Source organism: Cinclus cinclus, chromosome 8, assembly GCF_963662255.1.
Source record: "Cinclus cinclus chromosome 8, bCinCin1.1, whole genome shotgun sequence".
NCBI lineage: Eukaryota > Metazoa > Chordata > Aves > Passeriformes > Cinclidae > Cinclus > Cinclus cinclus.
In genome coordinates, this window is record NC_085053.1 from 25,407,220 (window position 1) to 25,435,183 (window position 27,964).

At 40.4% G+C, this 27,964-nt stretch overlaps 2 protein-coding genes across 7 annotated transcripts; one reads left to right on the forward strand and one right to left on the reverse strand.

Moving 5' to 3' along the window:
- Positions 1-1,062: 1,062 nt before the first annotated feature.
- On the reverse strand, positions 1,063-8,851 carry ECHDC2 (enoyl-CoA hydratase domain containing 2). 3 transcript variants are annotated; one of them, XM_062497528.1, is made up of 10 exons: positions 7,650-7,741; positions 6,245-6,312; positions 5,541-5,628; positions 5,144-5,230; positions 3,924-4,016; positions 3,250-3,306; positions 2,654-2,841; positions 2,172-2,222; positions 1,794-1,841; positions 1,063-1,332 (listed from the first exon to the last, which is right to left on the reverse strand). In XM_062497528.1, exons 2-10 carry the CDS (start codon positions 6,293-6,295, stop codon positions 1,255-1,257), a joined length of 741 nt encoding a protein of 246 aa, XP_062353512.1. In that variant the 5' UTR covers positions 6,296-6,312; positions 7,650-7,741; the 3' UTR covers positions 1,063-1,254. The 3 variants fall into 3 exon arrangements, 2 of the variants coding, with proteins under 2 accessions (XP_062353512.1, XP_062353511.1); XM_062497527.1 differs by lacking the exons at positions 6,245-6,312; positions 7,650-7,741 and adding an exon at positions 8,573-8,851; XR_009933380.1 differs by lacking the exons at positions 6,245-6,312; positions 7,650-7,741 and adding an exon at positions 8,573-8,851 and having other exon boundaries at positions 1,282-1,332; positions 2,172-2,468.
- A 115-nt stretch (positions 8,852-8,966) lies between these two features.
- SCP2 (sterol carrier protein 2) lies at positions 8,967-27,727 on the forward strand. Of its 4 annotated transcripts, none has more exons than XM_062497470.1 (16): positions 8,967-9,052; positions 11,167-11,221; positions 11,794-11,865; positions 12,357-12,488; positions 13,186-13,250; positions 14,264-14,390; positions 15,052-15,115; positions 15,392-15,478; positions 16,093-16,243; positions 16,984-17,131; positions 18,757-18,864; positions 20,705-20,858; positions 23,311-23,404; positions 23,980-24,109; positions 25,526-25,605; positions 26,836-27,727. In XM_062497470.1, exons 1-16 carry the CDS (start codon positions 9,011-9,013, stop codon positions 26,929-26,931), a joined length of 1,605 nt encoding a protein of 534 aa, XP_062353454.1. In that variant the 5' UTR covers positions 8,967-9,010; the 3' UTR covers positions 26,932-27,727. The 4 variants fall into 4 exon arrangements, with proteins under 4 accessions (XP_062353454.1, XP_062353456.1, XP_062353458.1 ...); XM_062497472.1 differs by having other exon boundaries at positions 8,972-9,052; positions 13,186-13,256; XM_062497474.1 differs by lacking the exon at positions 12,357-12,488 and having other exon boundaries at positions 8,972-9,052; positions 13,186-13,256.
- Positions 27,728-27,964: the final 237 nt, after the last annotated feature.

A 27,964-nucleotide genomic window follows, 5' to 3' on the forward strand; every position in this document is an offset into this window, starting at 1 on the left:
AAATGCAAGGGTGATGCTGGCATCAGGCCAGGTGTCTGAGACATGTCACTTCATGAAGTTCTGCAACCAGAAAATGCAGAGATGCTAAATACCCATTTTCTTTTGCTCCCCCACACATCAGGCAATCAGTGATAAAAATTCCTTCAAGCTGAAAACTCTGCATGCCTACAAGGTATAAATGCACTGTATCTATTTGTATATGCCACTGACAGAAAGGTGTCTTCACACGCCTGTGAAGCTTCAGGAGTTTCTGTCAGAGGAGATTAATTCTGGAAGCAACTTTTAAACTTTGTGTTCCACCTTGTGAAGGCTGAAAATCCTGACTCTGCTTTACCTTTGCAGATCTTTACATAGAAAATTTGTATGTGTATAATTTGGTAAGGTTCCTACACACTTTTGGCACAAATGAAACTGTGGTTTCCTATGATACTATCATAGCATGAAGTTCCAATGTGGTAAGCCACATCTTATTTTGATAACCTATAAAGCATTTCCTAAAACGACATTTGCTGATTAATTTGCTTTTGCTTGAAAGCCCCAGTCTAGGGAAGTAAGAAGTTGCAGAGTTAAATAGTGTGGCATGTTTTAGTGCTGGAGAACCTCAAAGCAGAGGATGAAAATAACCTCAACTTCCAGTCAACCAACAGAGGAAAACAGGTGATGGAGAGATACTATGTGCTCTGGCATAGACTGATGCAATGGCTTCATGTATCTGTGCACATACTGGCCCTGTGTTTTCTCAAGCACTGGTTCCAAAGGGAGGTGAGTGTGGGTTCCTGGAGTGGGTCAGTGTTGCACTACTCACAGCAGAGCTGGGGTGAAGGGCCACTGCTCTGTGCTAGTTCAGCTTGGTATGTCAAAGCAGTTGGAACAGCACTAGTACATCTTTATAAACTGAATTTCTCTCCAGTGTTGGTTTTTCCCGTTTAGGTGCACTATGTTTTCTGCCCCCTTTTTTTTTTTTTTTATTTGCTTATGGTGAGCCAAAGCTTCTCCATATACCTTACTTGACATCTGTGTGAGAGCCATAACCACTGACTTCAGATGAACATGCTTTAAAGATCAGGTGTACAAAGTTGAATCTTTATTTGGAGATCCATACAGAAAACTGATCCAGTGGAGCAATTAGAAATGCAGTCCTAGGGAAGGAGTTAAGTGCACAGAATGGTGGCATCATAAAAATAATCCTAAGAAATCAGTGGATCCTCCTCAGTCCTGCTTCATCTCCAAAAACTCAAGGGGAAGCAGAAAGTGTTATTTGCCAGTGAACCGAGGTGGTCGCTTCTCCCTGAAGGCAGCCATCCCTTCCTGACGGTCTCTGGTGGGAATATTCTACATGAGTAGAAAAAGAAAAGAAAGAGGTATGTTTTCCATTTACAAGTCTGATGTGTTAAGTCCTGGCTAATTTGGCAGTAGTGGTCTAAGACTTTTAAGATTGCTTTTTGTTCAATGATACGTAAAGTTCCATGTTTTGTAGTTAGGAAAAAAGAGTCAGGGTTGTAGTGTAAGTTACACACTCAAGGCAACTAAGAAAAATCCCATAGGCCTATACAGAAAAACAGTTTTCCTTAATCTTCATCATCTTAAAATATGCTGAGAGACACGTTATATTGGAATATTGTAACAACCTGTATTGTTCCATTAGCTGAGAAATGTGCATACCCTCAAAACTTGCCACAAAGAACTGCAGGAGGAATTGTTTTGAAATTATTAAACTGAAATAATTTTTAAAACTCATTCTATAACTAACATACAGTTGTTCTTTTCAGGAATGAGTTCTGAAGGCAGTTTACCTGGGTATAACACATCCCCTCAATAGCCATTCCTGATGCAATGTCAACCTGGGAAGGAGAGGAAAGGTGTGAGGTTTGTCTGAAGTACAGCCCTCAAAGCTAATTCATAGCTCTCAAATCAGTGAGAGCAGTCAGTCACTCTCAAAACAGTCACAGTGAGTGATCTTCAATATTAGAAATACAGTGTTACTATCTGTAGAAAAAAAAAACACAACTGCCATTTTAGTTTTATTTTTAAAGAAATTTTTAAAACCTCTGAAATGGTCTGATATAAAGAAAAAATTGAGAACTCATCCGTTCTAAACATTTTTACTGTAGTAATTTGTAAGAACTGCTAATATTTTCATTCACCTCAGTATATAAACAAATAATTATTACCTCCATTCCTTTGTTTATTGCCAGTTTTCCCATTTTCACAGCAAATGGTGCCTTTATTAAAAACAAAACCAAACCACAACAAATATTTTAAAATAATTAAATTCACATTAATTCACGATAGACTGCTGTATTAATGTATCTATATATCTACATTATATCTACAGAAATTTGCAATAAGTTAATAAGTGTTTTTTAAAAAACCAGTAGGGTGTTGTCTGCAGTTCACAGATGAACATGGTGTGAAGTTTCAATGTGTCCTGCAGGTCTTCGTGGCTGCAGCTGGGGTGTAAAACTGTCCTGTGGGTTAAACAGCTGTTAACATTTGTTCCTACAGAGACTGCATTCACTAGAAGGAACAGACTTAAAGATCAGGTATCAAGACTTCAGTATTTCAGAGAAAGGAATTTCAGGTGTTTGTTTGCTCTCTCTTTAGGGGAACACAAATGCTGTTTTTACATTGGTCCCATGAACAATGCACTTACCTGGGGCAGGATTTCTTTAGCCAAAGTTAAAGCTCTCTGGTAAGCTGCATCTCCCTCACTGTTCTGTGGCACTGAGTGATTTACCAGCCCCATGGAGGCTGCCTGTTCTCCATCAATCTGTCTGCCAGTGAAAATGAGTTCCTTTGCAAGACCTATTCCAACACATCTGGGCAGGCGCTGGGTTCCACCTTAGGACAACAGGGAAAACACCATTTTCCATTTCTGACAAATGCCCCAGTAGTATTTTGTTTCCTTATAAAACCAGTAGGCTTAGAAAATACAGGGATCATATGTTTATTTAATAATTACTGGCTGAATATGTTAAAATTTTAGAGGCATCTGAAAGGCTTCAGTATTTTGATAAAGGAGAAAAGGTGTAAAGGGACTTTCCTAAATTTACAGTAAGTCTGAGACAGAACTATTGATTCATGGATCTCTTTCGTGACTGTAAGATGCTACTTCTAATTTACATTCAAAACACTTCAAGTGTTTAAGAACATACTCTAATGGCAAAATATTTACAATACAGCTGAGAAAATGAGATTTAATTAATATTAATTGAGGTTTAATGAAGGTTAAGATTTAATGAAGGTTACCTGCTCCAGGCAGAAGTCCTCGTGTGGTCTCAATAAGGCCCATTTTAGCTGATGAAGCTATTAAAAAAAATAAATGTAAGTTCAGCTGCATTTTGGTTTGTATAACTAGAAGTTTTCCAGATTGAACTGATCAATAAAATTAGAAACTGTCAATACTGAACTGGAACACCATTTCTCCAGGTAGCCAGAAAATCTGAATGTTACAGTATTTACTTAGTGTCTGCCTCAAGTCTGTTTCCCCCACTGTAGCAATTTTAGCTAGAAAAATGAACATCAGGTCCTTGCTAGATAAAATATAAAGGATTGGAAACATGGGAACAGAAGAAATAAGTCTTCCAACCCAAACTGATTTAAGCTGGGAAGGTTAAATCTAGTCCGAGCTTATATGATCCACTATTAATTTACAATAACTATTCAATTCTATTAATAAGTAGTTTTCTAAAGGAATCCTAATGTTACCTGAACATAGGCTTTACTTTTTAAGCACAAGAACTTCAGTTACTATTTGGAACTACTTTCCAAACAGTAACTAAATGTCATAGTTTCTGTACAACCTTCTGTTAAAATTCTCTCAAGCTTCTGGATTCCATTAACAATCCACTGTCACATGTGTAAGTTCTCTTTAAAATGCAGCCATCATTTACTAGGAGACTGCTACACTGAACAACACAAACCTGCCACACGGAGGTCACAGGCCAGGGCCAGCTCTAATCCACCGCCCAAGGCGTAGCCATCGATGGCAGCGATCGTGGGCACAGGCAGGGCAGCTACAGAAGAGAGCACAGATTGCACAGTTGTGTTCCACAAGTTCTGTTTCACATGCTCCTGAAATTTAAATCCTTACATTCTAAAGCTTTCAGTTCAGAATTGCTCTAGAACGTTTCTTCCACCACAAATTGTCAGTCCAGAAACAGTAAAACTGATTTTCTTGCACTTCTCCCTTCTTTGTAAGAATGCAAAACATGCTTCTTCCATGAAAAGAAGCTTGCAAACACTAAGTACTGCAACGAAAAACAGGATCAGTCCTCTCCTTGCAAATTTATGACATGAATATTCATCTGTTGCAGTTAAACAGCAAAGAGAAGACACCACCCCTAGGCCCTGTCACAATGCTCAGTGTTTGTGGTGCTTTTGTTAGCCAAGGCTCCTGAAAACAGAACAGTAGACACTGTTTAACTAGCTTGTTTCATAGTTGAGGAACTTGATGTAGCTGGAGATGAGTTACTTGATACTTTTTTAAATACTCAGGCGGGGGGGATGCAAACTTCAGAGGTGAACTAGCTCTCTGCTGCAACCACGTCTCTGACTGCTCCTGTCATTTAAAAAAAATAATTGCAATTCTGATTGGTATTTTAGACAGATTTGAATTTGGTGTTTCTTCCTACTGAGAGCAGAATAATTCATGAAAAGGGAAGAAAATTAATTGCAGGAGTTCATATGCCTTTTGCAAAGAGAAAGGGACATGAGGAAGTTGTAGATAACCCCCACCCCACCACAACATTCCACAAATCCATTTAGCAAATCCATTTGGAGATTCAAATCCATGTTGTTAGGTCTCTGTTATATTTGAGTGTTTCTGAACTTGTACTGGAAGTGGGACAACAAACACAGCACTTGCCTCCCAAGGATTCCACAGAAGTGTGGAATAATGAAATGCTTTCTTGGAGCAGGTATTTATTACATAGGAGTGTATGTGCTTTGTTGTGGATAAGAAACACATCATGTCACTGGAGGGGCAGCAGGATGGCTGGTCTTTAATTGGATCTTTCTTTCAGGCATAAGCTGAAAGTTTCTCCGAGGTAGATAACCTGCTGGTTATCCCCTCCTACAGCATTTCTAAATGTTTTACTACAGGTGGTTTAAGATAAATTTTCCAACTGATATAATCCTTTACCTATTTCATCCATAAGATTTCTCAGTCTTCTAACAAACTCTCCAACTTCTGCATCATCCATCTTTGCACGTTCCTTTAAATCTGCTCCTAAATAAAGGAGAAAAAGGTTAGAATACAGGAAAAGACATCTGAAATTTCCATCCTGTCCCACTCAGAGGACAGACCATTTAAAAAATCTTGGATACAGCATTCCAGTTAAGTCAAGTCCATGGAAGCTGAGCTGTGAACATTTGAGCTGCAGTAGTAACAAGGGTGATCCTCTGTGTCCTTTTGACAGATTTATTTTTATTTCTTTTAGCACTCATTTCCAACTACTTTTCTGCATGATCTGATTGGCACACAGCCCCAAGAGCCACCACATTTTTTGAGAATAGTTTCCAGAGCCTTTGCTACTCACCTGCACAAAACACTCCTTTCACCTGGCTCTTGAACACCACCACGCGCACCTGCTCATCAAAGCGGAGCTGTTCCAGGGCACTGAACAGCTGCACAAGGGATGGAGTGCAGAGAAGACAAGAAAAAATTAAGTATATGGATGAGTATATACACTGAAATCACACCAAGTTCCTAATCTGTGAGAGAAGTTTTTAGGTTTTTTTTTCCCTGCAGGTACCAGAAAATTCACGGAAATCATGTAAGTGGAACCTGCAGGTTTTTCCACGACAAATTCAGAATTGCACATTTCCCTATCTCTTTTTTCTTTCCACTCAGAGATGAACCTTTGCTGTACCTAAAATTTCCCTTCCTACCCAGGAATGAGCCAGACTTTCTCTAGGATGTGTCATCCTTGAACAGATCACCTGCTAAGGTGTGACAATGAGTATGCTTTTGTTGCAATGATACAAGGAGGGACATTAGCTTCCATCTGAGTTAACTTCAATAAATTAATTTAAATTAGCTAACTTAAATAACTCAGATAGCTCTGTCTACATCTGAGGCAGTTCTGTTTTCTTCCAGGTTCATCTGCCTTGTCCCAGTCCATCTCCCACTGCCCTTCATGAGATAAGTTTTGGGGTTTTTTAGATTTCCCACAACTATTCTCATTGCACTTAGTTATTGATCATGGTTGCAAACACACTCACAGGCCAGGCCCATACTCACTTCATTTACAAATACTTTTCCCAGTGAATTTCTCGCGTGGGGTCGGTTCATTAGGATTTCAGCAATACCTTAGTAATAGGAGACAATTTCAGTTATACTTCATTTAGTTCTCTGAAAGTAATTCAACTGGGAATAATATCTGTGTATGCTGCATCTTTGCCTTCCTGAAAATGCATATAAAGTATATTCTAAAACAATCAGTTATTTTAAAACTGGAGGTGGCACACCATGTCTACAAAACCCAGTTATGCAGAACAACTGTAAAATTCAGTAGCACTGTAAAAGATTGAGTAAGCAGACTTCTAGAAAATGAACAAGACATCCAAGAACATGTATCTTACAATCACTGCAGAAATGGGAAAAAAAAAACAACAAACCAAACCCCAAATGATCCATCTTCGGTTTCTACTTTGAATGTTACTTAATTTATTTTTTGTTGTACAGTCTTAATGTGTTCAAGTACAGTCCCTAATGAAGGAAACCATCCTCTTGGGATTGCTGTTTGCATGAGAAGAACACAGACAGGTCACTCGCAGTTCATATTCCAGAACCACTTTGAAATTGAACTCCATTTAATTTCAACATTATAAGCTCATCAGCAGAAAGGACTCCACTCAAAGTTACTAAGTCCAAGCAGAAAAATAAAACCACAACATCAGCCTAGTTCTTCTTTGCACATGTGATCTGTAAATTATTATTCAATGGCTTCTGTATGCTTTGAAGAGAAAAAACTCCTATTTCCTTGTCTGGATTTCTGCACACTTCCCAGGCCTTAACACTGAAAGATGCTGTTGCTGTACGTCGCAGCTGCCTTGCTTGGTCTTTCTGCCCTTCTGGAATTCTGTTTATTCTCTGCCTATGGCAGTGGCCAGCTACTGAACCAGAGATGTGTCACAGTGGAAAGTAGACACCCGCGAACAGCAAAGGAAATTTATATCTCATAATTACTTAGTATCTTTGTAATCAGCAAAATACCAAGAACTGTTTATAAGTTCCTGCAACAGTTACAGAGAAAGTAAATTAATGTCAATCTGAGCCAAACCTCAAACTGCTTCGCGGCTCTCATGGATAAATATTCACAGACATGTTAAGGTCCTGTCCTACCTTTATCACTGCACGTTAGTGCTACTAGAAAAATCTAAAGTATGCAAACCAGAACTTCTTGCGTTGAGGTATCCTGCAGTCATAACTTTGGGGGGGGGGGAGGAAGTATCTAGATCTACATACAGCAGCAGCGTTCTTGAAAAAGAAGTATCAAGGCATAACTGAAAGCAAAACAACAATAAGCGGCCCGGGTTCGGGCGGGCTGTCACCGCCGCTCGGGTGCTCCACGCTCACGCTAGGCCGAGGTGTGTCCACCGGGGACTGGCAGAACCGGAGCCGCAGCCCGAGTCCCGGCACTCACCGCCGCCGGCCGCGCTCAGCAGCACCTCCGGGCCCCGCTGCGCCCCGGCCGCGCCCGCCCGGCCCCGCGCCCCGCGCAGCGCCCCGGGCACCGCCCGCCACAGCCGCAGCATGGCCGCTCCGGAACGGACACCGTCCGAGGGACGGGCCCGCCCGGGCCCCGCCTCCGAGGGACACGGCGGCGCTTCCACAGCCCAATGCTGGGGAAGGGTTGCACACGAGAACAGGACACAGCCCAGTGCTGGGGAAGGGTTACACACGGGAACAGGACACAGCCCCGCTGGGGAAGGGTTGCTTACAAGTGAGGAGCCATGCGGTGGGAAACAAGGTCGCTCCCACAAACGCCACCGCCAAAAGCTTGGCTGAAGCTGGCACCGGCGGTGCAGGATGCCGCCAGCAGATCTGTGGAAGGCAGGAGGTGATTTGTATTCTGCCCGAGCCGTGCGGGTCCTCAAGGACGACAGAGTGAGGGAAGGGGAAAGCGAGTGGGTGAAGGCAAGCGTGTGTTGAGGAAGGGTCAGATGTTTAACTCTCGCTGTTAATACATCTGTAGGTAACAAGCAGCATTTCAAAAAAAGATAGTGTATCCGTCAAAGTATCCGTCCCAAAGACACCTCTGGAGGAAAAGAATTACAGAAGCACAGGATCAATTGGATTGGAAAAGACCTCTGAGACCATCAAGTCCAGCCTATGATCACCCCCCTGTCAACCAGACCATGGCACTGAGTGCCACGTCCAGCCTTTCCTTGAACACTTCCAGGAACAGTGACTCCAGCACCTTCCTGAGCCGCCCATTCCAATATCTAATCACCCTGTCTGTGAAGAAATTCTTCCTAATATCCAACCTAAATCTGCCGTGGTGCGACTTTAGGCCATTTCTCTCATTCTGTCCTTTGCTCCCAGGGAGCAGAGCCTGACCCCCACCTGGCTGCACCTCCTGTCAGGGAGCCGTGGAGAGCGGGAAGGGTCCCCCCGAGCCTCCTTTTCTCCAGGATGAGCACCATCAGCTGCTCCCCACAGGATGCACACTCCAGGCCCGTCACCATCTTCGCTGCCCTTCTCTGGAGAACCGGCGAGCTTCATTGCACCTCCGCTTTGGAGCAACGTCTGATAATCGCCAGGATGAGGAAACTCAAGAGGACAAGCAGGGATGTTTATAAATCTGGCCGTGGCTGCTCTCTGGCCAGGGACACCCGGCCGGTGCCTCAGGGGAGGCGCTGCGCCTTTAAGGGGCGGGTCTATGGGGCCCGGCCCCGGGCGCTCGCTCCGCCCCCCTCCCGCTGGCCCCGCCCCCAGTGTCGCTGAGGGCCCGCGGGACGCGGCGGCAGCAGGAACCGGCTCGGTTTCCCTGTCATCGCCATCATGCAGCGCCGGGTGTTCGTGGTGGGCGTCGGCATGACCAAGGTACCGCCGGCCTCCCCGGCGCCCGTCTGTGCGCGGAGGGGACGCGGTCCGCGCGTGGCCGGCCTCGGCGGCGCTGCCCGGCTGTCCCCTGCTGGCCCTGAGGGGGAGGAGCTGCGGGAGCCGCCCGCGCCCACCCTGGCGCGGCTGAAGCCCCTCACGGGGCTCGGTGGCATCTCGGGAGCGCACTGGCAGAGCCCGAGCCCGGCCCGGCGGCAGCGGCTCCGCGCAAAGTTCACCCTTGCTCAGGATGTGGGGGAGGCCGGGCCCCGGCCAAGGTGAACGCTGTGCTCCGCAGAGCCGGTCGATACAACAGCCCTGCAAGCGGGCACAGTGTCCCCGTGTCCCTGTGTCCCCGTGTCCCCCCAGCCGCTGGCTCAGGGCCCGTCCCGGGGCAGGGGCTCGGGGAGGGCAGGGCCCTGCAGTCTGTCCTGGGCCGTTTCTGTTCCTGTCCCTTGGGTTGTGAGTGCACAGTTCGCCCCGCTCTGCTCCTCCACAGCTCCCCATGAGCAGGTGGTAGCCAGCTGGGAGTGGGGCTCTTCTCCCAAGGAACAAGTGATGGGGCAAGAGGAGTTTGCCTCAAGTTTCCACGAGGCATATTTAAGGTTAGAATTGGGATTAAGTAAAGTTTCTTCACCGAAGGGGTTGTTAAACTCAGGAACAGACAGCCTGGGTTTGGCAGTGCTGAGGCAACAGTTGGACTTGATCTTTAAGGTCTTTTCCAACCTAAAGGATTTTATGATTTTTAAATAGGAACAGTAAAAGAACAATTTTTGTCCTTGATAGATGAATCTCAAGACGACTTTGATATTTGCCAGAGTAGTCAGGAACTCCTGCCCCTGGCCCCTTTTTAAATAATAACTTTGTCTTGCGGCTGCATGGGTATTTCTCCAGCATACTGTGTGATAGGGGAGTAATTGAAAGGTTAAAGACAATTCTGTTAGTTGTATTTATTGGACTAGATCACAGAATGTAGTAATAGAAGTTATTGAGCTCACTTGTGATGTCCTCATGGAAGAGACAAGTAAAACCTGCCAGACATTGTATTGCATCTTAAGTATTTTACAATGAAATCTTTAGGACTGTATTGCTTCTATTTGATTAACATTAATGATGTAATGACTGCTAAAATTTGTTCTATCTTCTCGCAACAGCAGTCTGTGTTTTCTGTGTATGTGGGGAACTGTCAGTTCTCCAGTGCTCTGCATTTTCAGAAGTGGATCATCTCAGTTACCAGTTGAGCATGGCTTGAGGAGTTGTCAGTACTCTCTTCTCTGTGTTAGCCCAAGTGGTGTCACTCTTACAGACTTCTGCAATGATCAACTCACCAACTGTTTTTTCTTGTGACCTTTGCTATGTAGATTCTCTGTCTGAATTCATGAAAGGTGGCACTGCAGAAAGTACAGCTAAGTGGTACAAATGACTTAAAGGGAGATAAACAGAAGGAGGCAGAAAATTTTATATGCTCACAGGGGGCATCAAAGAATTTGTGTGACTATTAGTAGTTAGCATGAGGATTTCTTTTAGCAGTAACACTTTTTGTTAGTGATGTAAAAATGCAAACCACATGTCCTTGTTATGTCTCTAATGAGTCACACAGCAAAGAAAATAGAAATGCCACTTTTGCTCCAATGGGGAGGAGTAAGGTATGACAAATTCTCTACAAAGAACAAATACTTTCTTATTACAAATAGAAGCATAACCAAAAAAAGTGGAAGCATTTATCAAAGCTTCAGTGAATATTATGAAATGTATTGTGATGAATTGGTGAAGATGACAGTTATCCTCTGTCCCACCCACAAGCTTTGGACAGGATTATTATCTATCTCCACAGTCATGGATCTTCTTTAACACTGACTAGAAATACCCCTTAGCTCCCATAAGGTTGCACCATTTTCTCTTCTTAGCCTTTGGAGGGTCTGGCAGCAGGCCTTGGGAATTGTAAAGATTTTATGCATGCACTTTTGGGTCAATAAGATTACATGGTTTGCATTATTTAAAAATTATTTCTAAGTTAAGTATAAAGCTTTCAAATATGCGATTTTGGGTAAAATATTAATTAAATCTCACTGTGATTTATTGTCAGTTTGTTTTTTTTTTTCCTTTTCTCTTGACAGTTTTCAAAGCCTAATGAAAAGAGTGCTGATTATCCTGACATGGCTAAGGAAGCAGGTAATTTAGTAATAAAGCATTTTGTGTTGATTGCTGATGCTTATTTTAGGTCTTACAGCCAATATTTTTATTACACATATAAAGGAAAAGCTACTGTTCAATAAAGACATGCATCTAAAAAACAGATTTAAAACTCAGACCACTTTCACCAAATTCATCACTGACCTGCCCAGGTCAGCCCTTCCAGGTTGAAGTCAGCAGGATGGTTTAAAATTGGATTGTGCACTTAAATAATTTAATACTTACTTATATTATTCAAAACATACTCTCATTGGGATGAACAGCCTTGGTGCATGAACCCACAATTGATGGAATGAAATTTTCTGATGAGGAAGCTTGTTCATAACTCCAAATTCGGTGAAATTATCCTTATGAGTATAAACATGTCCTTATGAGGTACAAGACTATATTAACCATTTACACCATATAGTAAGGAATTTCTACAACTCTCATTTGTGAATGCAGGATTCATACATACTACTCTAGGTTTGCTTGTTGTGGTTGTGAGAGCTGCTTTTTAATTTTTAACCTTCAATTGAACTTTTTTTCCCAACTTTTATATTTTTTCTTAGGCCAGGCAGCTTTAGCTGATGCTGGGATTCCTTATTCAACAGTGAAGCAAGCTTGTGTGGGTTATGTTTATGGTGAGTACTGTTGCTTAATTTGGATGTGAAATCCGTGACAATTGCAGACATCTGTGTGGATAAATTATGAGGAATGCCATCAGTAAGCTTTCTATTAAGGGGAAATCTGTTTCCATTCCACAAAGATTTTTCCATTTACTTTCCTTCTGGATTTCTAGTAATGATTGTATCATGGCATGTGAAGTAGAGTCAGTCTGCTGTGATACCTAGAGCAGCTCCCAAGCCACACCTCTAAGACCCCTCTGTCCAGTCCAGTTAAGTCCCTTTGATTCACAGCCTGTGAAAAAGAAACAGGACAGACTTCTGCTTTTAAAATCTGAGGAGTTTCATCTTGTTTCTGAGGTTCTTTATTGTGGATACCTGAGAGCCATACTCAAGGTCACCACTCAGGAGTTCAGATTTGCAGTTTAATTGGTAGCACTGCACATACATGGCAGGATTTATTTTTGTTGAGTTTCTACCTTTTTTTAATGTTGTGTTTCTATCTGAAGGTGACTCAACCTGTGGGCAGAGGGCGATCTACCATGGTCTGGGTCTAACTGGCATTCCCATCATCAATGTTAACAACAACTGTGCTACTGGATCTACTGCTTTGTTCATGGCCAGACAGCTTGTAGAAGGAGGTGGGTTGTTTTGCTCTGTGCACCTAAGAGATTGTCTTGGATGTAGTAGGGTGGCCTATGTGGATGTACATCTCTTTTCCTGTGTCATGAGCTGTATGAACTTAGCCAGTTAAGTGTTTCTGCAATAATTGTTTGGAGGAGTGCAGAACAAGTGGCATTGCAGTACTGCAGACACTGGATTCTCTAGGATGAAAAGAAGAATCTGCTAAAAAGCTTAGCTTTTTTCTTCTAACTTGAAGTTACTACAAGTGTTTAACTAACACATTTTTGGAAGGGAGGGGAGAGAGCAGACTGACAGACCCTGTTTTGAACTGGCAGATGAGTATTTCCTCCTGTTTTTGCAGTTCCTTTGTGGACTTTGATGCTTTCTTGCACTGATGCTGATGTTTCTGTAAAGACAGCTATAGTAACACTGTGTATGATTGTTTAGTATTTGTAGCTGAGACATAAATGCTTGATTGTCTGACAGCAGTCAGTTAAAAATAAGCCTCAATCCTGTAGTGATCTTTCATTCTTAGGTATCAATATCTTTCTATCAATATCTTGTCCATCTTAATTTGACTCTTTCAAAAATGAAGGAGCAAGGAAAAGCAGCTGGTAGGCGTTTGTGTATGTATCTTGTAATGGAATAGTTGTTAGTACATAGTGTCATTTATAATCACATTGTGCTTTAAATAGCCACACATTTTATTTTAAGGTTTGGCAGACTGTGTTCTGGCACTCGGCTTTGAGAGGATGGCAAAAGGATCTCTTGCTTCAGGTGTAAGTGTCTGAAAGACTTGATATGTTTTGGGTTTGTACATGAGATACACTTCCTCATTCTTTGAGATGTATTCTCAATAACACCCCTTGCTTTACTGTGTTGCTGTAGGTGATGACAAAAGAAACCATTAGTTTGATCTAAATAATCTTTTAGTGGATTTTGTGATTCTGATGGCAGCTATGACATAATATAAAAAATAAATTCTAAAACATTCCATGCAAAATTCATGTATCATATTTGTTGTATTTTGCCAATATTATGTTAAATGCTGGGTTAGTGGGGAAAAAGGAAAATGCCAGATAAAATACTGAAGCTTTGACTAACTGAAGTGTCTTTCTCAAACAACACAGCAAATCAAAGAAAAATTCTGGGTCTTTTGGCCTGATGCTTACTCTTTTGACATGTTAACACACTCTCCCAAAAATTAAGGGCTTCTTGATTCTTGTTTGTTTTTACTGGAGAAGTGTGTGTGGGTTTGTTTATATTTTGCCTTAAGGCAAGCAATATTAGAGTCCATATGTCATTTAACTTCAGAACTGCAAAATTTGATCATACATTCAAGAGGTTTGGGTGAAAAATGTTAAATTTAGCAAGTGATAAAAATGAGAAAGTTATCTTTTAGCATGCTTTATGATATTTCATCTAAACTTCATTGAAAATACTAATAGAGTATTAATTTTATAACTTGAAACCATATTAACTATAGGATTTTAAGTGAGGGGGAAAATACCCAAAGTCCCCTGCTGAAAATAGTGACTGTGATAAAAATCATGTAGCAGTGATTCTTGCCATGAATCAGAGCAGTGGTTATAATGTTAAACGTTTGCTGCTTATTTACTCTTTTTTATAGCTGGGAAATTATCAGTACTTCTGAACATGTCACTAAAACGCAACATACTGCCCAGGAACCTGTTATAATATTAGAAAACCCTCTCATTTGCTTGAAATCTGTGACATTTTTGTGGTGATGTTGAAAAGGAAATTACGATTTACTTTGTATTTCTCTTTTAAGTTTGCAGATAGAACTAATCCTATGGACAAACATTTGGAAATTATGATAAATAAATACGGCCTAGCAAGTGCTCCAGTGGCACCTCAGATGTTTGCAAGCGCTGGCAAAGAACATATGGAGAGATATGGTCTGTTAAAATACATTTTTTCATTGTCTTCTCTTTATTAAATGTTTTAAAAATAATAGGATTTTGTTTTAAGAAATGGTAGCATTAAGGTTGCATAACTTTTTGTATTTTATCCCTGTGCCTCAGGATAGGTAGATGGGCATGGGGCTGAACTGTTTGGCAAAAGCTGTTGGGTATTTGATTTAATACCTAGTACAAGGCTGCTGGCACTGCTGTTTGCTACCCCTTGACCAGACAAGGGAATTGGCTCCAAGGTAACAGCCTGGCATGTTGTGCATCTTTTATTTGCACTTTTAGGCTATTATATGAAAAAAATAAAGATTTAGACTCTAATAATTTCACTGTGGAGCTGTTTTGCACTGATAGGAAAATGAGCATTTAAGTTTCAGTAATAGAGTAATACAACAAATAAAATGCACTTGTTTTCTGTGGTTTTATGTAAGTATAAAACATAGAAGGGGGTTGTTTTGTCAGTTAAAACTCAGCTATGTCTAGTTTTTTTGAAACCTCAGCTGAGTTCTGAGGAAAGTCTTCATAGCAGTGTGCCTCCTGTAAAGATGCTTGTAAAGGTCAGATTCTTTTGACACAATATTTAAGCTGTTACGTCAGCAATGTTTGAGTGAACAAAGTATTTCAACACAGCTTTCCTTCCCCTTTTCAGGGACAAATCCAGAATACTTTGCAAAAATTGCATGGAAGAACCACAGCCACTCAACCAACAACCCGTGAGTCAGATACTTTGCCTCTGTAGTCAACATCCCTGGTTGTTAAAAAAAATTCGTGCACAGCAAAGTGGTATTTTTAGAATATGTTCAGAATATTTTCAGCATATGTTCTTTATTATGGAATGAGAAAATAAATAAATTACTCTAGAAATATATAAAAATTAATTCTCTATCCAGTGCCTTATACTTTGTAAAAAGAGCTCTGTAGCTGCCTAACAGTGTGATATTAGTATGTCTACTGCTCAGTCTGGGATGGCATCTCTGTGTTTTCCTTAGGTATTCCCAGTTCCAAAAGGAGTACACATTAGATGAAGTTCTGCATTCTCGGAAAATTTTTGATTACTTGACTGTCTTACAGTGTTGGTAAGGAGAGGCCTTTGCATTGTGAAATAGATCTTGATGTTAAGAAAAATATGGTAGGACATCTATTTAGATAAAGTCTGTCTGTGTGTCAATTATAATTTACAGATTGCTTTAAGTAAAGCTTTTTATAAATAAAACAAATGTGGAAACTGTCATGACCAAACACTAGATATTTGCTCTCAGTGTAATACAGTGAGCTGAAATAAGTTTTGTACTCTGGGGTTCTTATATGATTCTGTTCTTCTACTAATGTGCATCCACTGCTGTTAAGTGTTAATTCTTCTCTTCAGCTTTCCTAAGCATTCTTGGAGGGTGTATATATGTTTATATATGTTTATAGCCAAGTAGAAGCTTTGATTTGTCCTGATTTGAAAAACCTTAATGACAAACTTGTATTTTGTCATGATTTTCGAAAGTCTGTTAAAAATATTACTGTAAGTGTCCAGTAAGCACTGATGGAATTTATAGTTTCGGTGGTATCAGCCAAAGAAAGTGGGGTTTTTTATGTTTTATATTTGCTTGTATTAAAGATAAGTCTATGGCAGATCAACAATCTAATGAAGATGGTTATTACTGGTTTGGAACAATAACATCATTATTTTTCTTTCAATCAGTCCAACATCAAATGGTGCTGCAGCTGCAATTTTGGCTAATGAGGAGTTTGTGAAAAGGCATAAATTGCAGCCAAAAGCTGTGGAAATTCTAGCCCAGGTGATGGCTACTGATTATCCAAGCACTTTTGAAGAAAACAGCTGTATGAAAATGGTAAGTTTACAATTCTGTATTCCCTGGTGCTCACTGGGGTGTTTTTTTCTGAGTTTTTTTTTTTGTTTATAGTTTTGGGTAGGTGTTTTGTGGGGTTGTTTGTTTGTTTGTTTGTTTAGTACCTGCAAGTCCTAGTGATGCTGTGAATATTTTCATGTCAGTGAGCAAACATATTATGCTTTGTGGGGAATGTAAAATTGATTTCTTTTGGACAGATAAGGAATAAGCACTGACTATGATTATGGAATGACAATAAGTAACTTATAAACAGGCTATCAGAAACCTAGTTTTTAACAAATATATTTGCAGGCTATTTTTTTAAACAACTTGAACAGCAAAAGAAAATTCCTTTCATTTTTCCCTTTATAATAGTAATGAAATTTAAGACAATCAGGTGGATCACAGAAAAAGGTGACAAGACAATCTGAGGATTGTTTCAAGGCTGTTGGTCTGAGTCATGCAAAGGTTCTGTTGCAATCAAAGTTGAGGGAATCGAGGATATTCCCCAGAAAAGTTTTGCATGCCAACAATAAGCCTTAGAATGTGTCATTTCTTTCTAGACAATTTTTATTGTAGGAATATCAAACTCTGACATGCAATGCAATAAAATAAATCAGAATACCGTCTCCTTCTTTCACTGACGAGATCTATAGAAGCACAGTTAAAATTAAGTATAAAAATTAAATTGTGAGCTGTATTTATGGAATGTTATTTTAACATAGAATTTCTCCTTTTTTCAGGTTGGCTATGATATGACTAAAAAAGCTGCACAAAAATGTTTTGAAAAAGCAGGGCTGAAACCTACAGATGTTGATGTGATTGAACTTCATGACTGTTTCTCAGTTAATGAGTTCATCACCTATGAAGCTCTGGGACTGTGTCCAGAAGGTAATAGCAGCAGTGGAGATAATTGTTCTATTACAATGGAAAGCATAAAAAATACCCAAATTAAGAGCTGTGATCTCAGTCTTAGACTTATTTTTGGAGTTGTATTCTCATAATCTTACCCCAAGATTTACCTCCTTCTGTGTACTTCCTTTTAAGAAGATAAAAATAGGACAAGAATTGCCTGTGGGGGGTCTTAGCAAGTCACTGATCTTTGAAACATCTTTGCCTCAGAGTTGTTGGCAAATTATCAACATGCATCTAAAGTCAACTGTGTAACAATGCATAATCTGTCCAGACTAGTTTAATGTCAGTGAATCTGCTGGATTTACAACAGATTCAATGGCAGTGGAATTTAGCTCTGTATATATGAGTATAATCTCTTAAAATTTTCTGCTGAAGAGGGTATTTTGTTTTCAAATAAATAATGCCTTGAACTGTTATTTTGTTTTCAAATAAATAATGCACTGAACTGCTATTTTAGTTCATGATATATTTAAATTCTAAACATGTTAGTGCTTTGCATAGATTATCATCTGATATAATCTTTCTCTGATTTGTTGTTAACTAATTGTGAGAAAATACCATATTCTGGCACTAGGTGGTATATTAAGTCTGAGCTTTTTTACTGAAACAGACATTTATGGAACTCCAGGAAGACTTATGTGTTTGCCTTTGAACGTTAGCTTTCTATTATCATTTTTGCTGTGTTTTTATTGTATTGTCAGCAAAAATGGTAAATATTTGACATATTTAAACAAGTACATTAAGCTCTTTAGGTTGATTCATTTAATTGATGCAGAATAATCCTGGTAATACTTGTGTATTTGACTGATTAGCCTTGGGCATGGTTATTTAATAGTGCTGTTCTCACAGCCCTTAGTCAGTCTGGCTGCAATAATATATGAAGCTTATCTTGGAATGATAGACTAATTAGGCATAAAGATTAATGGAATGGCATAAACCACTATGGATTTAGATGGGCAAATCTAGCCTGGTATTCTCATTTAATGGCACCATGGAACCATGACAGATCTTTTTTAGATTTCAGTGTTAATAATGTTGGATGAAGAAGCTGATACAAGAATAAATAAGAGCCTGGTTAAAAGGGAGAATTGTCTGTAATCTGCAAAGCTAACTAATTCCAAACATTAGTCTTCAGAGTTGTTTTATTTACTATTTTAATGTCTTAATACAGCCCAAGGTGCCATTAATTGGCCTTTGTGGCAAAGGCTTGTGTTCAACTTAGTGCTCACCCTCCAAGTCCTGGGGGTCACAAATTACAACTAACAAAAGCCAAAGTTATCACTACAGTTTCATGCACAAAATATAAATAGGTTCATTTTACTGATTATATCATGACGCTGTATATACCAACAGAACAATTCAACAGCAAATGAGAAACAACTTTTGTACCAAATGCTTCACTTCCATGTTAGGCTTTCTCCAATGGTGTAAGCAAGTCTCACTGGTGTAGTTTGGCTAATTTTTGTTCTTTGTGAAATATGAGCTGTAACGTTTCCTAGGGTTTGACCGACATGCAGCATTTCTGGTAAATTACAGCAGAACTGAAAAATCACTTGCAGATAGAAAAAGAACATTTTTCTTACATAAATACTGTTTTATAGGAAGAGCATGTGACCTGATCGACAGAGGAGACAATACTTACGGAGGAAAATGGGTTATTAATCCCAGTGGTGGCTTGATTTCCAAGGGACATCCTCTTGGTGCCACAGGTATGCAAAACCACTTCATTTAATCACACTCATTAGACAAAAGATACAGCTCTTGAACAGGCAGGTTCTTCTCACCTGTGCTTGAAACATGAGGGCCTCAAAGCTTCTTCCCAGTCTTCTTTCCAAATAATCCAAGTGTTGAGGCAGGCTGATGCAGTTTAACCTCTCCTAAATAATTGCTCAACAGTAAAACTTCTGAATAGTATTTGAATAGCTGTTCTAATATGATCTCATCCTTTAAACTTCTGGTTTTGGAGATTTTTACTGCCTGTGAATAGCCTGTATCATTGTTAGCTGTACTAGAAGCCAATTTTGTTAAGTCTTGGATGTCAAAATATTTATCTGATGTTTACAACAGAAGCTCACTTGGTCTCCATTTCCCAGCAACGTAGGTTTTCCCTTTTTTTGTTTGTTTGCTTTTTGTTTGTTTTGTTTATTGTTTTGTTTTTGTATGGTTTTGTTTCTCTGTTTTCTTTCTTTAAACTGCTGTGCTTGTTTCTAAATGAGTTGGCTCTTGAACAAAATGTGTTGAATTTGTGAAGATAATTCACCTTCCTTGTTTGGAAATGAGAAGTTGTCAGAAAACTGGAGAGGATGGAACCTTGTAAAACACCAAAACTTAATGTGAACAGTTGTAACAGTGAGATACCATGTGCAGTTAAGTGTGGGGGCCAGAGGAAGTGTTAGGAAACTTTGGGAAAGAAGGGTTCCAGATAAATGAGACTGTGGACATCTGTAACAGGATGAGAGTATTGCACTGCCAGGTTTTTGTTAATTTTTGTCAGTTATCACACAGCAATGAAAGCAGAGGCACTTACTGGCATTCCTGCTTCGCCATTGCCATGGGATGGAGGAAGATGCAGAAAATGACAAGTCTCCAGGTTGTCAGCTTCATTTGTCTTGGAAACAGTTATGAGTTTCCCTTGAAGCCAGTTATATGCTAAAAAAGGGTCATGTAAATCCTTTTAAATATCCAAACTATTCCAGGGCAGGCTGCACCACAGTAAACACCTTCTCCTTGAGGCTGACAGAATGTGAATGGAACCTGTTCATTCTCATCTATGACTGGAATTTTAAATCTCCTTAACTCCTCTTCTTCATAATGTTCCAGTTGGCAGTGTGTAAAATTCAGTGCATGAAATTCCTTGCCTGCCTTGTCCAAAGACCTGTGCAGTCGTCCAGGGGAAGGGAGAGAAAGGGATGGGGGAAAGGAGAAATGTGTGAAGACTGTCCAGAGGAGGGCAATAGAGCTGGGGGAAGGTCTGGAGCACAAATCCTGTGAGGAATGGCTGAGGGGGGCTCAGCCTAGAGGAAAGGAGGCTCTGGGGGACCTTCTCACTCTCTCCAGCTTCCTGAAAGAAGGGCTGTAACCCAGACAATTAGAGACAAGATGAGCGGATATAGCCTCAGGCTGTGCTAAGGGAGCCTTAGATTGGACATCAAGAGGAATTTTTACACAGGAAGGATGGTTAACATAGGAATGGGCTGCCCTGGGAGGTGGCGCGAGGAAGAGCGGGCCATGGCACTCGGTGCCACGGTCTAGCTGACAAGCTCGGTGCTTGGCCATCGGTTGGACTCGATGATCTTGGAGCTCTTTTCCAACCTAATGAACTCTGATTCTCTGCGTGCGGGGGGACTGGACCCTGACCGCAGAAAGCTGAGGGAACAGTGCGGGGAGACCGAGGGTGAACATAATCAGAGCGTCAGCGTTGCGATGCAGAGAGGTTCTCCTTCCTTTGGGTTCCCACGGACACGCAGCGGGGATCCCAGGCAGTTGCTGAAGCCGCGTTCCGCGTCCCTCGGCGCTGGCTGACGGCGCGCTCTGCGCTCGATGTTTCAGGGCTGGCGCAGTGCGCGGAGCTGTGCTGGCAGCTGCGCGGGCTGGCGGGGCGGCGCCAGGTGCCGGGGGCGAAGGTCGCGCTGCAGCACAACCTGGGGCTCGGCGGGGCCGTGGTCGTGACGCTCTTCAGGATGGGCTTCCCCCGGGAGAGCAGGTGAGCAGGGGCGGCCGCAGGCCGGGGGCTCGCCCGGCGCGGGGGGGACCCGCGGTGTGCACCGCCGGGCCTTCGGGAGCGCTCCGCTGGGACTGCACGTAACGCGGGGACCGAGCGCTGCTGGCCCAGCCTGGCTGTCCTGCTCCCTGTGCCCTCACAACTCCGTTGTTTTTGAGTTCTTGCCCTGTAAACTAAAACACCCACCTCGTGTAACTCTTGTGTGCCTGCAGCGCTGCGGATCTGTACTGAGGTTAAAACTCACACGCTCGTGTCACATTGTGCCCTGAGAGTTATTGAAAAGATCAAACCGGCGTGTAAAAATGGTTCTTGTGATTGTACGTAAGGAAGAATAACGTCCCGTGGAAAAAAGCCACCAAACAAATAAAAACCGTTCCGAGAATAAAACGGGTCACATTAAAATTAATTAATTGAAACTAGGATCTGTCAAAAGCAGCAAGACATCCATGGGAACAGAGAAACCATTGCTGATTGTTACTGGTTTAGCTCTGTGAGGGATTGCTTTCAGCCTGTTCCACGTGATGCTGTAATTCCTTAGAATTCTGGTGTGTTATTGGCTACAGAATTTGCACTTGCAATTGTAGCCTATTTTCCAGTGAGAGAACACTGATACGAAGCTGTCTGCACTCTGCTGTAGCTCAGTGCTGGAATGGACAGGAGTTGAGAGCAAACACTTAAAATTTGTAGTATTCTGGTATTTCAGGGAGACTTAAAATACAGTTTCCTTTACGTTTTCACTTTCAGCTTTCCTTAGAAAGATTGACATGCTTATTGTGGACATTATGGCTTTTAAAGCTCATCCCAGTGCTTTGTTTTCTCTGAAAACCTGTGAACAGTAGAATTTATCATACACTGGCCCTTCAGAAAGAAACAAACACCTCCTTCCCAACTCATATTTCTAATATATGTTTCAGCTAAATCTGTGAAATTCCTGGGAAGTGACAATATAACCTGTGGAAGAGGTGATGAGAGAAGTGACTGAACTTTGAAGGGCTGCAGCAGTGACTTTTTGCAGTGTCAGGAGTCATAATTCTGTCACTTTTTTTAATCTGTAAGACGTTGCACCATGTGAGAAAAAAAGAAAGGAAAAAGGTGTCTTCTCATGGATTCTCTTAAAACATGCTCACAAAACTTGTCAGTGGGTGTTGGTACAGTTTTTAATCTGAGGGGAAAAGACTTATAGGGAGTACAGGGAATACACCTCTTTCCATTGCTTTGAGCTTTGTCTTTAAAAATACTGTCATTTTATGGAAAAAAACCCAAAAACTGTTGCTATTTTTATATCACTCGCCTTGAGGTGCTGCTAGAAGTACTCCTTCCTGTCGGGGAGAGCTTTTCATGTGCAGATAATATTTCTCCTGAAGAAACTTAAGTCTAATTTACTATGGCTCATTTTACCTTCACTGGTGTTCAAAATTTTAAAAATACTTTCTTAAGTACAACTCAACCCAGAGAAATCTTAGCAGTGTTCATTTCATCTTACACTAGAGAAACTTAAAACCCTTTAGTTCTCCCAAAGGCTCTGTGTGGGAGATCCCTGACACCAATGTGTGTCAGACTTTAGAATGGAACAGCGTGGCTGTTGTGCTCAGACACCCCTTACATAACTGAGTTATGATGTGCATTGTGTAATTAAGGAAAAGGTGGTGATACTCCATGATTACAAAGATCCTTCACACCAGTTTCCTGCAGCAGTGGATGTACAGTTAATCACTGGTTCCAGATCAAACCTGTGGCTTTAGTAATAGCTGGTGAGAATTTGCATCAAGGCAGCAGGAGTTGATCCATTTTGCATTAATTTTTTGGAACAGTTCTGCATTTTGTTTGGTGGCTTTTTCTGAACCTTACAGTTCCCATCCTTTTGGTGCAGCCATGGTTTATTGACAAAATGGATGTGTCTCCTTCAGACAAGACAGTGCCCACTCTTGCTACCCTGTCACACATCTGCAGGGCAGTGTCAGTACCACTCCAGTAACTTCATGCAACATTTCTTGAGCAATTCTGTCACTTCAGCAGTATCAAACCTGACCACAGTTTTGGACTATGCTGCCAAGATATGGTAATAGTGATGAACTTGTTCCTCCTGCTGCTTGAATTGCCATTTCTTTGGACATTTTTTTCTGTACTTTGCCTCTGCAGAAATCAAGAATTGGGTTCCATGCTGGTATCAGGCAATTCAGGGTGATCCATAGTATCAGAAATAAGATTAATGTTTTACTTTAATTATAAATTAATCTTCAGTTCATACACACAGAACAAACAGGTATCTGGAGTGACTGTAATTCAAGCTGTCAAGAGAGCAAGCTTCACTTTGATGTCAGAGTTGCTCTATACTGCTAAAATGTTTCTTGCTGGTGTTAGGCCTATTCGTGATCATTTGAAGATGTTGAAAATGTGATTTAAAGTGTTTAATTTAATGGGATTTTTGTTTCAGCAACGACCGTATTGCTGCTGTGCCTCTCAGTGCTGCTGTTGATGGATTTAAGGCACACCTGGTCTTCAAAGAGATTGAAAAGAAGCTCCAAGAGGTATCTGACTACTTCTTTTACCTACAGCAGGATTTTAATTGATGGCAGAATGTGTGTGAAACCTGCTGGGAATGTGTTAGCATCCATCACTTCTTCAGGTCTGCTTATTGAAACAAATGTTGCAGATTTGGATTTTGCTGGAAACCTTTTACACTGTGCCCTGATTTTAAATTACTTTTTTTTCAGATAGTTCCTACCTGCATAAGGATATTTCAGTGGAGGCAAGTTTAGATTGTATGTGAGGAGCTTGCTAACTAACCAAAGGAGCTTTGTTTGGTGTTAGGTGTTTGCTTTGTAAGTGTGATAAGAAGAAGAAATCACATTTTGTCAAATTTATGTCAGGACAAGGCTATTAGGATTATTCTTCTTAGTTCAGTAGATTTCAATACAGACAGTCATAGTTTGAGTTTTTGTTTTAGACTTTCTTAACAGTTTAAATGGTGCCTAATGGAGGGGAAAATAGATAATTTTATATTAGTAGAAATGGTGAAGGTTTTTTAATTACTTCTGTTAAATTAAGACTAACTGAAAATTAGGTTGAAGTAAATTACTTTCTCATTCCATGGTCATTACAGGAAGGAGAGCAATTTGTCAAGAAAATTGGTGGCATCTTTGCCTTCAAAGTAAAAGATGGTCCTGGTGGGAAAGAAGCAACTTGGATAGTAGATGTGAAAAATGGTAAAGGCTCTGTGGCAGTTAATTCAGGTCAGTGCTCTTTTATTATGTCATTGCAGAACACACATAAAACTAATGAATATAGGCTCATATTCTGTTCAGGCTGTAGTGACCTTGAGCAAAAATGATGTAGAGCTACCTTAATTTTAAACTTTTCTTATTATTGTCATTTTCAATCCATGGTGCTTCAGACCAAGAACTAAACAACTACTCTGAATCTGTCTACAGATAATAATGTATTTTCTTAGAGGCTAGAGGCAGAGCTGTCATACAATTTCAAAGGAACCACAATGGAAAAAAATAAAAGTGAAAATCAAACCTCTGGGATTTTGTTGCTCTCACCTCTTAAAATTTGGGCCAAAAATGTAATTTGTAGCTGTTTTTTCAGTTGCTTTGTTGGAGACACTGGTAAGCAGTAAACTGGTCTGCCTTGTCAAGTTACTTCTCCTCTGCAAGTAGTTAAGCAACAAAACTTGATTGGTTTCAGTGCTGTACCAGCTGTCATAAACTTCAAGTTCCATTTTGAAACAGGCAGAAATAAGAAACAGACTGGTTGGTGTTGGGGAATCTCATAAAAATATTGAAAATACAGGATTTGTACCCTTGCCATGAAAATGTCTCAAATCTGAAGTCACATACCCTAGTAATGAAAAAAAAAAGCAAAGACGAGCCAGTCTTCAAAATCTGATATATCCATGAACCTGCATCACAAACTTTTAATTTAAAACATGACAGGGAATTTGATTTGGAAATTCATTATGTTACTACAAAAAGAAGACCACAGTCTTGTGTTGCATGGACAACAATTTATCAAAGATTTCAATCCAATAATAAGATGAATTCAGGAAAAGATGTGTGTATGTTTTAGCCCTTTGGTTTACACATCAGTATTTATATCAGAGCTTATTAAAATAATTTTCCAGCTTACTTCTAGTAAGAAGATCCTAGAAACTTCTGTACTTGAATTAATTCAAATGAGTGCTTTCAGAATGCATGTGTTGTTCCCATGGAAGGGCAGGAAATGCCTGAAATGTCAGTAATGAATATCTTCAGAGAGTGTCACAGGGGAAAACTCATCTATTCCAAGCTGATCTTCATACTAGCAAATACAAGCTTGATAAGACTGAAAGATTTTTATCAGTGCTTGCAATGAATGTTCTGTCTGGAGACAAGTAGATTATTATTTATTTCCAAGGAATGAATTTGCTTAGCTTTTCAGGAAGGCCCATCTTCCTTCAGTGTTGGGGTGGTCTGTGCTAAAAGGTGGCCCAGCTGCCCTTTGGTTTTGGGTGGCCTCTTGCTGATATTTTTATTAATGGTTCTTACTTGTACATACTTCAGGTACTATTTGCTGACCTGTGGTCTGAAGGGATGCTTCACATAGTTACAGCTCCTTTAACTGTTCAATTTCTCAGTTTGAATCTTCATTCAACTCCTGTCTTGCAGATAAGAAGGCAGATTGTACAATCACAATGGCTGACACTGATCTGCTGGCACTCATGACTGGCAAAATGAACCCTCAGACAGTAAGTATAGCAAAGATAACCTGGTCAGGGAACTGCTTGGTTTGTTTTGAATGTGTTTAAGTTGAAATCATTTGAATATTTTCATCCAGAACTGCCATGGCTGATCTGAACAATGACAATTCTTGATGTGCTCTGAGCAAATCAGCCAAAGTGAGATTCTTCAAGAAGGACAGGGATGTATGTCAGACATCCTGCAGGGATGTGTTCTGTGTTATATCCCAGAAGGAGATTTAATAGTGCTTGGTTTGCAGAGAAGAGGGGCAATCCAGTTTTTGCAACATGCCATAAGAAAGAAGGAATGTGGGCCTCTTTTGGAGGGCTTTACCCCCATAGCTGGCTTTAGTGTAAGGAGTCATCTTGATGCTGAAAAGTAGAAATTGAGGTGAGCATCCACTGAATGCCTGTGATTATTGTTGTTGTTGGGTGGGGAGTTTGGGTATTTTTGGTTGGTTTCATTTTTTTTATTCCTCTGTATACCAAAAGTAGTCATAGTGTACAAGTAAACCAGATGTTTGAGTTAATTTTAAGTTGCTGTGCAGTGCTGTGCTTCCAAATTTGAAATGCTCTGGGTAACTATTTCAAGATTTTGGTCTGGTAATCATGGGGTAAATTTTGTAAACTGAAACATGTCTAGGAGAAGTTTTAAGATAAAACACATTATAGAAATGTTGTAATATAAATGTAGAAAATTCAGGAGCAACTCCAGCTTTACATCTACAGTTTGGATATTTAGGTGCATGCATTTATAAGGTCTGGAGGAAAAAAATCCAAATTTTCTGCATGTCTGCTTCACAAATGAGATTTGTAAAATGGAATTGATCAGGAACAGAACTAATGAAGGCTGAGGAGGATTAGAGCTAAGAAATCAGTTGTGGCACCTACTGTCACTGTGGCTTTATTGTTTGCAGTTGAAATGATCAGCTTGTCTGCTGTGAACAGTCACCACCCAAGCATGGGGTGTTCTGCCTGCTCCAGGTACAGACCCATGGCTGTGATATCTAAGAAACAAGCGAGTTTATTCTCTTTAGGTAACACAAATTTAATAAGAATGCAACTTCCCCACTTTACTGTTCTACAGTCAGACAATGACTTTATTTCTGGTTATGAGGTGTGTGCCAGAACTGTTGGAATTTCCAAACTGCTCATCTGTGATAACCCATAACTGTCTAGAGATGTGCATTTGGGATAATATGTTGTATTGCATTTCACAGAATCTTTCTTTCTTTTCAGGCATTCTTTCAAGGCAAATTGAAGATTTCTGGGAACATGGGCATGGCAATGAAACTGCAGAATCTACAGCTTCAGCCAGGCAAAGCTAAACTTTGAGCTCAGTAGAGTAAATAGTACTTGATATTCTTGACAAAAAAGTAGAATGAAACTAGACATTATCAATAATGTGTCACAGGCTGGGTTTGATTGGACCTCTCACACCTAAATTCTGTGGTTAGAGACCTTAATTCTCTTAATAATTTCCATTGGTTTCTCTATGGCTAAGCTTGAGGCACTAACACTTACAAATGGTACATGGTGGGGCTTTGTGACAGCTTTTGTTCTAATCAGTATGGACAATTTTGTAAAAATTAGAGCTGAATTAGGCTGCTTACTGTTGTTGAGGTTAGTTGGGAAGGAAGAGAGGAAAGTTATAAATAGTTTGGCTTATCAGTGAAATGAGTTGGATTTCTTAAAGGCTGTAATAGCAGGTCATACAAATGCTTTCAGACTTCCATTCTAAGCAATTTGCTGCTGCTTACATTAAAATGGTCTTGTAAAGGGGATCTCTAACAACATTTTTTTAGAATAGGTTTTAGGAATTTGCTATAAAATACTTTTCTTACTGCTACTTTGGAATTAAAAAATAAATTAAAAATCCGGAAGTAAGCAGGAACTAGAATGCTGCTTTGAGGTTGACAGGATTTGATAATACTTCACCTTGAAAACAGATTAAATTTGCCAGGAGAGCAGAGAGGTAATATAACTAATATGTTACCTGTTTTCTCCTGGTAAAATCTGATGTTGATCATGATGCAATTCTTGTCAGTTATGTAAAAGCTTTAAGTTCTGTTTTGGGAAAATGTATTCTGGTTGGAAGTTTAATAGAAAATTAAATATACTTTTCCTGTTCTTCTGTGTGTCTCTTTCTCAGATTTCTAAACATGGATTTCATGTTCATGTACTGAACTCAGTGTTTTATTCAGGTTATCATAAAGGGCACCTGCAGGCATCCACTTTTTCCTCCTTAGTACATCATCCATATACTTCATCTCAGTCCAGTAGACTCATCTCACATCCTCACATACTTGAGCTATGGCTGAGAAACTTATACCAAAACTTTTACTTCCCTGGCTTAACTAAAATAATA

What these genes read in the sequence shown, in the direction of transcription:
- ECHDC2 (XM_062497527.1), bottom strand. Translation starts at nt 8,731, where the DNA reads ATGAAGCTCGCCGGTTCTCCAGAGAAGGGCAGCGAAGATGGTGACGGG. An exon ending in CTGACAGGAGGTGCAGCCAG is followed by an intron (nt 5,629 to 8,572) that starts GTGGGGGTCAGG and finishes TCCCTTGTGCAG; the next exon opens with CTGTTCAGTGCCCTGGAACA. An exon ending in AGGGGATGTGTTATACCCAG is followed by an intron (nt 1,333 to 1,793) that starts GTAAACTGCCTT and finishes CTACTCATGTAG; the next exon opens with AATATTCCCACCAGAGACCG.
- SCP2 (XM_062497472.1), top strand. Translation starts at nt 9,011, where the DNA reads ATGCAGCGCCGGGTGTTCGTGGTGGGCGTCGGCATGACCAAG. An exon ending in TGACATGGCTAAGGAAGCAG is followed by an intron (nt 11,222 to 11,793) that starts GTAATTTAGTAA and finishes ATTTTTTCTTAG; the next exon opens with GCCAGGCAGCTTTAGCTGAT. An exon ending in AGCCACTCAACCAACAACCC is followed by an intron (nt 15,116 to 15,391) that starts GTGAGTCAGATA and finishes TGTTTTCCTTAG; the next exon opens with GTATTCCCAGTTCCAAAAGG.